This window comes from Nanorana parkeri, unplaced genomic scaffold (assembly GCF_000935625.1).
Source record: "Nanorana parkeri isolate BGI_ZX_2015 unplaced genomic scaffold, ASM93562v1 scaffold518, whole genome shotgun sequence".
NCBI classification, from domain to species: domain Eukaryota; kingdom Metazoa; phylum Chordata; class Amphibia; order Anura; family Dicroglossidae; genus Nanorana; species Nanorana parkeri.
Genome location: NW_017306786.1, coordinates 818,050 through 829,790, shown reverse-complemented (window position 1 = coordinate 829,790; position 11,741 = coordinate 818,050). Strand labels below are relative to the sequence as shown.

General features: G+C 40.8%; 1 protein-coding gene across 1 annotated transcript; it reads left to right on the top strand.

The window, feature by feature from the left end:
• The first annotated feature begins 272 nt into the window (after positions 1 to 272).
• LOC108790992 (cathepsin D-like) lies at positions 273 to 10,606 on the top strand. The gene is made up of 9 exons (XM_018561350.1): positions 273 to 438; positions 2,584 to 2,737; positions 3,973 to 4,096; positions 5,427 to 5,575; positions 5,801 to 6,000; positions 7,440 to 7,562; positions 8,004 to 8,148; positions 9,740 to 9,838; positions 10,401 to 10,606. The coding sequence occupies exons 1-9, from the start codon at positions 371 to 373 to the stop codon at positions 10,560 to 10,562; spliced, it is 1,224 nt and encodes a 407-aa protein (XP_018416852.1). The 5' UTR covers positions 273 to 370; the 3' UTR covers positions 10,563 to 10,606.
• The last annotated feature ends 1,135 nt before the right edge of the window (positions 10,607 to 11,741 follow it).

Below are 11,741 nucleotides of genomic sequence, written 5' to 3'. Positions count from 1 at the left end.
TAGAATGTTGTGGGGTCCTAAATTTGACTGCAAACTAGGAACTATAGCTCCTATGTGGCTCACTAACCAGCTACAGGTCACTAATAAAATCCTCACAATGCAATCATTCATTGCACCTGATCAAACAAGAACATTCTCTGTATATGTGAGCTGCTCCGAACGTTCAGAAGAACAGTCAGTACAGCTCATCAGAATCCTGCATGGTGCTCAGCTCCAGCACGGCTCCTGGAGGATTATGGCTGCAGTCACATGACTGTGGGGTCAGCTGACACGTCTCGTGAGCTGTAGGAGAGTGCTGGGTCACTGCAGACAGAGGAAGGCTGAGGACACCCATATATACAGAGCATAGCTGAGGACACAGCCAGACACCATGGAGGGCTCAGTGCTGACTGTACTACTGCTCTGTGCTATGGTCCTGACAGGATCAGCAATCATCAGGTATGTGCTGGATGATCCCAATATACAGCTGTCATTGTGTAACAGTACACTGCTTGCTGTGTGTGTATATGTAATATATATTTATTGCAGTACAGCTGAATGTATAAAGTATTATTATATTTGATACAATGGGAGGGACCTGGATATATAAAATCTACATAACTAGATTATTTAACATGATTCCACAGCATAAATACATAAACATATATTTATATTAAAGCTCATGCTGTAGATCCATGTTAAATAATATTCTAGTTATGTAGATTTTTATATATCCAGGTCCCTCCCGTTGTACAGCTGAATGTATAAAGTATTATTATATTTGATACAACGGGAGGGACCTGGATATATAAAAATCTACATAACTAGAATATTATTTAACATGGATCTACAGCATGAGCTTTAATATAAATATATGTTTATGTATTTATGCTGTGGAATCATGTTAAATAATCTAGTTATGTAGATTTTATATATCCAGGTCCCTCCCATTGTTTGTGTCTAGGGAGCAAAATAAGTGATACTACCCCTGATCCCCAGAGACGGCCGGCTCTTAGAGTGGTCCTTGGTAGTGATGGGCTCGGGCGTGTACGCAGCTCCACGTGCCGAGCCCGCATAGTGGAATTTATCAAAACTGGAGCAGCTGTGCATGGCAACCAATCGGCATCTCTCTTTAATTTTCAAATCTTAACTGAGCAAACTGAAGAGAGATGCTGATTGATTGGTCTCCCACCCCCCATATAGTGTAAAGGAAGCATGTGCTTAGAAAATACATAGGCTGCCATTACGGAACACTCTTGTTCTATATAATGTCACCATATTTGCATTTACAATGATCACTCTGCTATATGTTCATGGTTAACAAAAGCATTTGTGTGGTGGGGGTTACATTCGTGCATCGCAGTTGTGGTGCAGGATGTTTTAGAGAAAACATTTTTTACTTCTGACTTTGCAGTACTTTTCATACCCATTGAGGCTGCAAAATGCATGCCAAAGGAGCAGCAAGCAGGATATTAGATTAAAGAGTTGGGGGTCCTGGTTCAAATCCTGACCAGGTCACGATCTACAAGGAGTTTGCATGTTCTCCCTATGCTTGCGTGGGTTTCCTCCGGGTACTCTGCTTTCCTCCCACACTCCAAAGACATGCTGGAAGGTTAATGGGCTTTTTTCTAAAGTGGCCCTCGTATGTATGTATGCACGTGAGAGAGGGACCTTAGATCGTAAGCTCGTTCAGTCAGGGACTGATGTGAACATGCAATGTGTAAATTGTTAATAGATCAGGAGTCCTGACTGAATCCAATCTGCTTGAGTATCCCCGGTCAGTGATGCAGAAACAATTAAAAGAAGAAAAAAAAAAGCAAGTCCTAGGGCTCAATGGCAGTTTTGCAAATATTAAATTTAGGGCTTGTTCACACCATGTCCAGACCAGAACAGTTTTGTTCCCGGACAAAAAAAAGCATCACAATGAATCTCTATGGTATTTTCAGGCTCTGTTCACACCAGCAAAGTCTGTTCCGGACAAGACAAAAAAAATACTGCTCGTCTCATTTTTCTCTAGTTTGGAATGCATGCGAACACACTGGAACGCACCTGAAAGCACTTTTTAAGCTAAAAAGAGTTAAGTTAAAAAAAAAAATCGCGGTGACAACACAGCAAAACACAATGCACCGCGTCCCAGATCTGGTCCAGAAAATGGTGCGCACCTAGCCTTAGTCATGATGCCTGGTGTGCACAACAATTGATGAACGGTTACACCAAAGTGAATGTATTTAGAAAAAAAATATACCTCATTAGAATATGTGTATAGATCATGTTATGTATGAATACTTGGATATTTAGAGTTATATATTGTTACTTGGATATTTAGAGTTATATATTGTATCAGTGAATATACAAACATATCCCATGCAGGGTTTGGTTTGAATCTATGAATGTATCATTTTTAATATTTAAAACAAAATACATTTTGATATTTTTAGTATATCTCTCTCTTGGACGGTCATTTACACCCCTCCATAAACCCTTATACCCCTCTTTCTTCTTGAAATCTATTGAATCTAGGGGGAGAGGTGTATACTAGGTTCCCACAGGGAGACAGCCCATGATTTAGTAATTTGCTGAAAATGAACGATTTGTTTTTCCCAGGATACCTCTGACAAAATTTACTTCTATACGGAGGACACTTACTCAGTCTGGTGAGGATTTGACAAAGCTGATTGGAGATGGATACAACAAATATTACCCTGGTTTTCCACCAAATGGAGGCCCCACACCAGAGACACTAAAGAATTATCTGGATGTAAGTATGATGCTATAGCTCATTTTGCCAAGCTTCTTCATCTAGCTTTGTGTTGGCTTTCAGGCTCTATGTATAGTGGTTTAGTGACTAATTCTTCCGCCTTGCGGTGGTGGCTTGTATGGTGTTTGTGAGATCTTTCTTTGTGGTGTGGCAGCGGTGAACGTGAGGTGGGAAGGAGGTGCGGCGCGCAGCGTGTGTGGAGCCGTGAACAGGGCCAACTGATCGGAAGCCGATTAATCAATTATTGAAAAAGATCGATTATGTCGATTTAGTTGTTGCAGCCCTAGTAGGCACGCAAGTGTTGATGGTGAAGTACTGCAGATTATGTCAGCACTATAGAAAGTAGAAAAAAAAAAATATATGGATGTATCACTGTTCAAGTTATAAGGCTAGGGTCACACCTGCACGATAACCCTGGGACGCGCGTGCTGTCCTGTACAATGCAGGCAGCGATTGCCACGTGGCCCCATTGATTTAATTGGGGTGACATCCGCGCATGAAATCACAGAAAAAAAAAGGTACAAGTACCTTCTTTTTGCGATGCATGGCATGCGGCTGTGTTCGGAAGCACGGGCAGAATTGTGGCGGGAAACTGCGCAGTCTGTACGGCGCGACTGGGGTGCCATTACAAAATAATGGCACCCACAGCGCGATCGGTTCACACCTTGGCGACTCCTGACCGCATGGAATCGTCCACGATTGCCGCGCGGTGAGGTGTCGCCTAGGTGTAAACCTAGCCTAAAACTGATTTTAAAGGATCCCTTCGTCATGGGTAGCTGATTCTCTAAGTAGTAAGGGGGTCAAGCTGCCAATGTTAAAAGAACTGCTGGCACCTTGAAGATTAACAATAAAGATGCAATATTTATTGTGGATAAAGCGGAGAAAAGGTCCCTGTGCAATCCAAAAATGTAGACCGCTTTTATATGCTGTATAGTATTTGTAGTCTCTAAGCCAGCACATTGGGAAAGCTAAAAAAAAAACGTCCAAAATCGTTATGTGCATATCTGTGCAAGGTCCGTAACTAAAGTAATAACGCAAGAGGGTTACATTCCATTAGCATATCCAGAGGGAGTTGCCAGCAAAGACAGAATCTTTGCTTCCCTTCTGACAGGTTTCATTTTGAGCCACTGGGAAACTTCTTCGAACATGTTTATGAAGATATTGATTAGAATTTAGCTGCAATTGAATCTTTACCAGTATTGCATGTTAACGGCTCATCTGCCCTTTCTCTTTAGGCCCAGTACTATGGTGAGATTGGCATTGGGACTCCTCCTCAGCCATTCACAGTGGTGTTTGACACAGGATCATCTAACCTCTGGGTGCCCTCCATCCACTGCTCCCTGCTGGACATTGCCTGCTGTGAGTACCATTTTATTTTTTTACTGTCCTCTTGTGTATTTGGCATCTATTTTTAATTCATTTAATCTCATTCTGCATACTCTGATACTCTGGCCACTTAAATGTGGATATCCACTTTTTTAAGAAAGAGAAATACTTTACCAAGTTACTTTATATACAATTAAAGTATTTTAGCAAACATCAATGCAGACTCTTCAACTGCTGTCCGGTTGACACTCACACATGCATTCAACTCAATTCTTGTGTATAAGGTGGGAGGTTCTGTCTGCTGTAGTCATATGTTAACAGAGCGAAATCTAAATGGCTTAGATTTCCTTCATTTTTCTCTTACAATCACTTTAAGCTACAGAGGTCTTTTGTAATGAACATAAAAATAGCTAAACTAAACGACAATTATAAATGGTTCCCTATTTGTTTTAAGAAGTTACCTTTTTAAACATGGGTTTCACCTATTGCACTTATTTACCCCATCAACAGCCGCACTAAACTATTATACTTTTGGGGGAAGAATAGTAATTATGCCTCTCCTATGTTGGACTAGCTTAGGCTGCGATTGACTCTCCTAGCTGTGGACTAGGGTTGCCACCTGTCCCGGATTCACCTGGACAGTCTGGGTTTTGAGTCCTGTATGTGCCGTTTCAGGCCAGCTGCAACCAAGACACAGCACATACAGGACTCAAAACCTGGACTGTCCACGTGAATCCGGGACAGGTGGCAACCCTACTGTGGACATTGGCTCAGTGTGGGTGTTTTTTATTTTCTCATATGTTTTAATTTTAAGGGATTCTGAATATTTGACAATTTTTGGACCCATAGGTCCAAATAAAGGGTACTGTTATGCCTACATTATATTTTATATAGAGTGGAGATTTTAGCTCTAACATTGCTTGTATTTAAGTGCTAGGAGTAGCAAATAATGATTTCAGAAATAATACTTTTGACTCCTGATGGAGCAGGCTATAAAAGTGGCATGCAGTAGCAATTAACCCTGCATAATCGCACAATTCTCTATTCATGTGCAACTGGTTACTGCAAAATGCTACTTGCGTAGCCTGCTACATAGGGAGCCAAAAGTAAATTGTTAAATAATTTGCTACACCAAGCAATTCATTTTACTAGCAATTTTGGAGATAATAAAATGTTCCTGTGTAGCTCTGGCCTATTCAGGTGACTGTCAGCAGATAGTTAAATCTGGTAATGGCAAGAAATTAAAATCACCTATGTAGCTTTTTGTTGTAGATGTGTCTATGATGAATGTGTGCAGTTGTTGTATAACTGTTATAAATTGTAATATTTGGGTTTTAATACAGAGTATCCATTTTAATTTCAGTAATACACCACAAGTATGATTCTTCCAAATCCTCCACCTATGTGAAGAACGGAACAGATTTCTCCATCCAGTATGGCAGCGGGAGCTTGTCTGGGTACTTGAGTCAGGACACTGTGACGGTAAGATCTTCAAATGTACTGAAGTCTGGGGTGGAAAACACTTGGCCTCAGGATAAAAACATTTTTGGCTCATGCTAGGAATTCGAATTCCAGCAGTTACTGTTGAAGAGCAGCTTATAGGATGAACAATTTTAAGAAGCCTTTTTTTTTTTTTTTGCTATGGATGACACGTGTTTTCACATGGACAGGACAGGTTTTACAATAAATGTTCACTGTTGTACTCACTGGTCTCATTCCCGCCTAATATTTCCTCAGATTGGAAACCTGGCTGTGAAAGGACAGCTTTTTGGGGAAGCCATCAAGCAGCCTGGTATTACCTTTATTGCAGCCAAATTTGATGGGATATTGGGCATGGCATACCCACGAATCTCTGTTGATGGAGTTCCTCCCGTGTTCGACAACATCATGCAACAGAAGCTGATCGAAAGCAACATATTCTCCTTTTACTTAAATAGGTAAATTGTGTACTTCCAGTATAAATGTTTTTGTCCTGTATGAAATTTCACCCCGTGTGTGTGTGTTATTGACATGTCTATGTTGTTCTTTATATCGAGAGTAGCCAAACTTTGGCTCTGCAGCTGTGGTGACACAAAAAACCCCTTTAGACCTTGTAAGACTCTTACAGCTACAGACATAATTCCCAGAGGCAGATGGATGATGGGATTGTAATTTCACCACAGTGTAGTGAACTGCCTATTACTAAATGAACAATAGATCTAGAAAAGCACATAAAAGGATTAATTAAAGCCCAGGCAGGTAAAAATATGTACCCGTTATACCTGAGTTATGAAAAATAAGATTTATAATATTCCTAGTATAAGGACATGAAACCTGTCTTTTTATATCAGCTTACTACAGTCCGCTGCTAGAGGCCAAGCTATACAATTAAAAATTTAATACAGCAGTGGGGAGCACTAACTACCCTTTGTCACACCCAGTATGGGTGGAGTGATCAAGGAAGCAGAATTGGCCATTTTGTTTGTAGTCAGCCAAAAAAAATGGCCAATTAAATTTTTTTTTTTCTTTCAGGTAAGAATGTTGTACTGTACAAATTAGGGATGCATGTAGGTATTACAGTAGTAGGGTGTGTACGTATCTAAATATGTCTATTATATGTGGTTTTGTTTCAAGTTGTGCTTTAAGCCAAATGCCTACTTTCACTGTGGCGATAGAAGATGCAGCACACTTGCGCCAGTGGTGGGACCTGTATGTATCAAAACATTAGACTGATGCAATAAAATAGCAAGATTTAAATTAATTGCGCATCATGGCCTGTCACTGCGATGGGTGTCACTGTACTTCAGTGGGCACAACAGTGTTGGACACTATTAAATATTTGTATGCATAGCGAGGAGCGTAAAATGGGCATGCCTTTGGTAGTGTTGGAAAAACAAATGTGTGCCATTCTCCTTCACTAGGCACAGCAATGTGGATCACCTTTTTACTATGCAGCAATAAATGTCCCATCTCCTTCACTGGGAAAAGCTCTGGGTTTCACTCTTAAGCCGCGCCAGCCAAAGTAATTGCTCTTATCCCATTACATTCTGTAGAGATGGATTGCACCCTTCGTCCTCACTGGGCTGTACAATGGTTTCAACTCATGACATGACCACTGCATACAAGATATAAGTAACCGTCTGATGTCTACAGGAAGGAGATACACACAGGGTAGATTAGTTAATTGGAAAACTGTGTTTTTTCCATTAGTGATGTGTCATGGGCATTTTTAATCACATGTTGACATCTTTTACTTTCCTGCCTTGGGAGGATGTAGTTGTAAATGGTGCAGGATGCTTTACACAGATTACTATCTTTTAGTTTTAACATGAGATGTGCTTACATTCCAAGTAACATTGGCCTGGGGCATAATGTAAATTCTTTATCTTCCTTTTAGGAACCCAGAATCCCAGCCTGGTGGCGAGCTGTTACTAGGTGGTACGGATCCCAAGTATTACACTGGAGATTTCAACTACCTCAACATCACCCGCAAAGCCTACTGGGAAATTCATATGGACCAGTAAGTAGCAGCGTTGCTTTCCTTTTTTTTGTAGTCTTTCTGCTCATCTGATACACTATTGGTTTATTTATCATATCTGATTTTCATTAGCTTGATTTAAAGTGCTTTTTCATACTTCTGCTTTTTCTAGATGTCTTGATAGTAGCTTGCTAGAACATGAACCCACATCAACTCTAATTGCTTACAAAGTATGAAAGCTTTCTTCTGCATCTGAATATAGCACTGATGTTTTTTTTTTTTCTTTTTAACGGATGGGGTAATGTAGTGAGGGAAAGGTTAATTTAATGAAACAAGGACATAAAAGGTGTGTCTTCAGCTTGCAAGTCTAATTTGCCCACATTTCTTGTGGTTTCTGTTTGGGTGCAGAACTTGCCTGTTCCTAAAAATGGATTTGTTGATCAGTCAGGTAAAATGGATATTGACGTTTGTTGCTGTTTGCAGGATGAGTATCGGCAAACAACTCACTCTATGTAAAGGAGGCTGTGCAGCCATTGTGGACACTGGAACATCGCTGATCACTGGCCCAAAGGATGAAGTGGTGGCACTGCAGAAAGCTATTGGAGCTATACCTCTAACTCAGGGAGAGGTAAGTTATCATCACTGACCTGTAATGTGAACACAGTATGCTGACATGTTCTGTCTTCGGCTGCCAATGGTGACCAGCCGGTAGAAGTACAAGGAGCAACTCGGAATATTACTGTCCTTGCCTAGATTGCTAACTTGTAAAGTGCAAACCTCCTCCATCTGACCTGTATGATGTCCCTGTGACCTTGCATTGTAGATATTGTGCTTTAAATTTGCTTTGTCCATCTGATTTAAAAATCTACGCGTATTCCACCAATCTGATACACAAACCTGACCAAATAGCTTTTTTTTAAAGCATATTTGTCACCCCCTATTTCAAATTAAGTCAGCCCATGAGCTGGCAGCAGAATTTGCCTGCTGTTACCTTATTAGCCACCCTGGTTTTTTTTTTTACTTAACCACGTAACTTCTGATAGATTTTGCCTAATGCTGGTCATACTGGATGGAGATTTCTCCATCCAGTATGGCAGAGGGAGCTTGTCTGGGTACTTGAGTCAGGGCACTGGGATTAGCTCAAATGTCAAATGTCAGATGACAAATACATACTGTACAAAAATCCCCACGTATGCTCAATCTCTTATGCGTTTCACCATTCACCAATCCCTGCTGAACCAGCTGAGATTTGAGCTGTGGTGGCCGTGTAAATGTGTTAGCCAAATAGTGACTGTATTCAATCGGATGTAGTCACTGTCTGGTATTAAGACAGCCGCAGATGCTGTCTTAATACATTATCCAACAAGGGAGATTCCTAAAGAGTGGATGGAGAAATGTTTACATGTATGGCTAGCTTTAGACCGATCCCATTAGGAACTAGGTTCCATCCACAAATACCCTGCCTAATGGACACATCTCAGTGGCAAAATGGGGGCTCTCAGTGGGCCTGGCTTACCTCCCTGCAGCAGGCTGTTTCTTCCAAATTAAGTAATGAGTTATTTAATGGCAGACAACTTTATATTTGCTGTTAGGGAGGACTTAACATTTAAAGTGGCTGCCGGTTCACTTCAAAATGGAACGCCAGCCAAAACCACATGTATGGCTAGCTTTAGACCGATCCCATTAGGAACTAGGTTCCATCCACAAATACCCTGCCTAATGGACACATCTCAGTGGCAAAATGGGGGCTCTCAGTGGGCCTGGCTTACCTCCCTGCAGCAGGCTGTTTCTTCCAAATTAAGTAATGAGTTATTTAATGGCAGACAACTTTATATTTGCTGTTAGGGAGGACTTAACATTTAAAGTGGCTGCCGGTTCACTTCAAAATGGAACTCCAGCCAACACCTTTTTTTTTTTTTGCGCTTTTTCTTTGTTCGGCACTGCGTGCAGAAGGGCACGGAACTCTGTCAAGGTTTTACTGCTGCTCATGCACCCATTAGTAAGCTTTCCTCACCTCCCCAGTGTGGTCAGCAGAACAGAAAAGGAGGAGAGTCTCTACTTGGAACATTGACAACCATAAAAAAGATTTTTAATAGGTGGGATAAGAGAGGAGTGTGTATCTAGTGTCCCCAAATATGTTTTTAAAATTGATAGAAATATCTAATTCTAATTGTAATGTGAATTCTGATACTGATATTCTGTATAAATGTCTTTCCTAGTATATGGTCCAGTGTGATCAGGTGCCTTCTTTGCCTGTCATTTCATTGACACTTGGAGGGAAAGCATACACCCTGACTGGGGAGCAGTATACTCTGAAGGTGAGATCATTTAAAAAATTTTTTTACCATTGTTTAGAATTACATCATACACTTTAAGAGCAAAATTGATAATGTAAGCTGACAAATTAAGCAGTGATGGAGTGAATATGCAGGGATAAACTTCACTGCGGGGATAAACTGAGTGGGAAGTAGTTCTTACATACATACATACATACATACATACATACATACATACATACATACATACATACATACATACATACATACTAGGTCCAGTTAAGATAAGAGTCTATTAACCTACTAGCATGTCTTTGGATTGTGGGAGAACTTCAGTTCCCAGGGGAAACCCACACAACCATAGGGAGACCATGCAAACTCCATGCAGGTAGTGTCCTAGTTGGGATTCAAAGTGAGTGCTAACGATTCTATGTGACCATGTTACACTCTGAATATGGGTGTAATCTGAAACCTGGTCTAAAAGGTAAACTTAGTCTTTGGTATTCACGAGTGTACTAGTCTTTGTATTGTACTGTTACTTCTACCCCTGTCATGCTAGAACATGTTGCATTACCCAGTCTGATTACTATCATTTTCCCTACAGGTAAAACAGGGAAGTCAAACTATCTGTGTGAGTGGATTCATGGGTCTTGACATTCCCCCTCCAGCTGGACCCCTGTGGATTCTGGGAGATGTCTTTATTGGCCCGTATTATACTGTCTTTGACCGGGCTAATGACCGTGTGGGTTTTGCCAAGGCCAAATGATTGAAACATCCTATACAATCACTGGAACTTTTCCTTGGGTCATCTGATCTTCCCAAGAACTCAATGTAATGAATTTGTGCCTGGCATAGGTTACTTCTACCTATGATGTGTTCATCACTGAAAATAGATTATTTATTTCTAATTTGTTTATGAATACTCCAAAACCCATCCAGCCAATACTGAGGTGGGATTAATTGTTTGAAATGGCTTTTTCTTGAGATACAGCTGGCTCCAGGGGTGTCTGCAGGCTGCAAAAGCATGCACATTCAGCTACAGTGGAGCGAAGAGACCTCTCCGCCAGTCAGATCGTCCAGCTGCCATCTCATGTCTATGGATAGCCTAACCATACAATCTTGAACAAAAACTGACCTAGTTAAGACGTGTATCGGCATCAATCTTTACATACACAGAACATAATACCTCAGCTGAACACATATTTATACATCCCTGAAGCCAACTTTTATCTTGGCGAAAAATCCATTTAGTTTTATTGCGCGCCACTCCCCCCCCCCCAAGATCGCTTGGAAGGAGGCCTATGCAAAGGTCTTATTGTAATAACTCCATATAACTGTTTCCTGATATGACTCTTATTGGCTGTAGAGGGTGACAATCTTCTGATTTCTTGAGGTAACCTTAGACGGTGTGCCACGTAATGCGTTAAAGCGAAATGTTTATCATCTGTCTTAAATGACTGCCAAGTGTGTCATAGCCAACCATGGAATGGCTCTTGAGATCAAACTTAATGTTTTCACATATCTGCTGTTTTGAAAATTCCAAGATTAGGTCTGCAAATAGTCCAATGAAATGAGGCAACATACCTAGGAGTCTGAAGAGTAGAATGTAACTTATTAGTTCTGCGTGTTTGAATTGTTCTCTATTAAACTGTAGATGTTTGATTTTTTTTTTACTTGATCTGGTGTCATACCAAGGTAAGAACTATTGCGTATTGCAGATCAGTGCATTGGGGTTGACTGCTCCATAGATTCATGCTGGGACTTGGGGCAAGAATGCATTGGAGAGATTTAATAGTTTCAGTGTTACAAGCCATAAAAAACATTTTTGGGAGCTGCTATAAACTAATTCTCAGCATAATCCCAATGGCTCTAAAAGAAAGCTTTGTCCACGGAGTCAGACTGGCGCTAGCTTAGGCGAGTTTCTGGAGAAACAATGGCATATTTG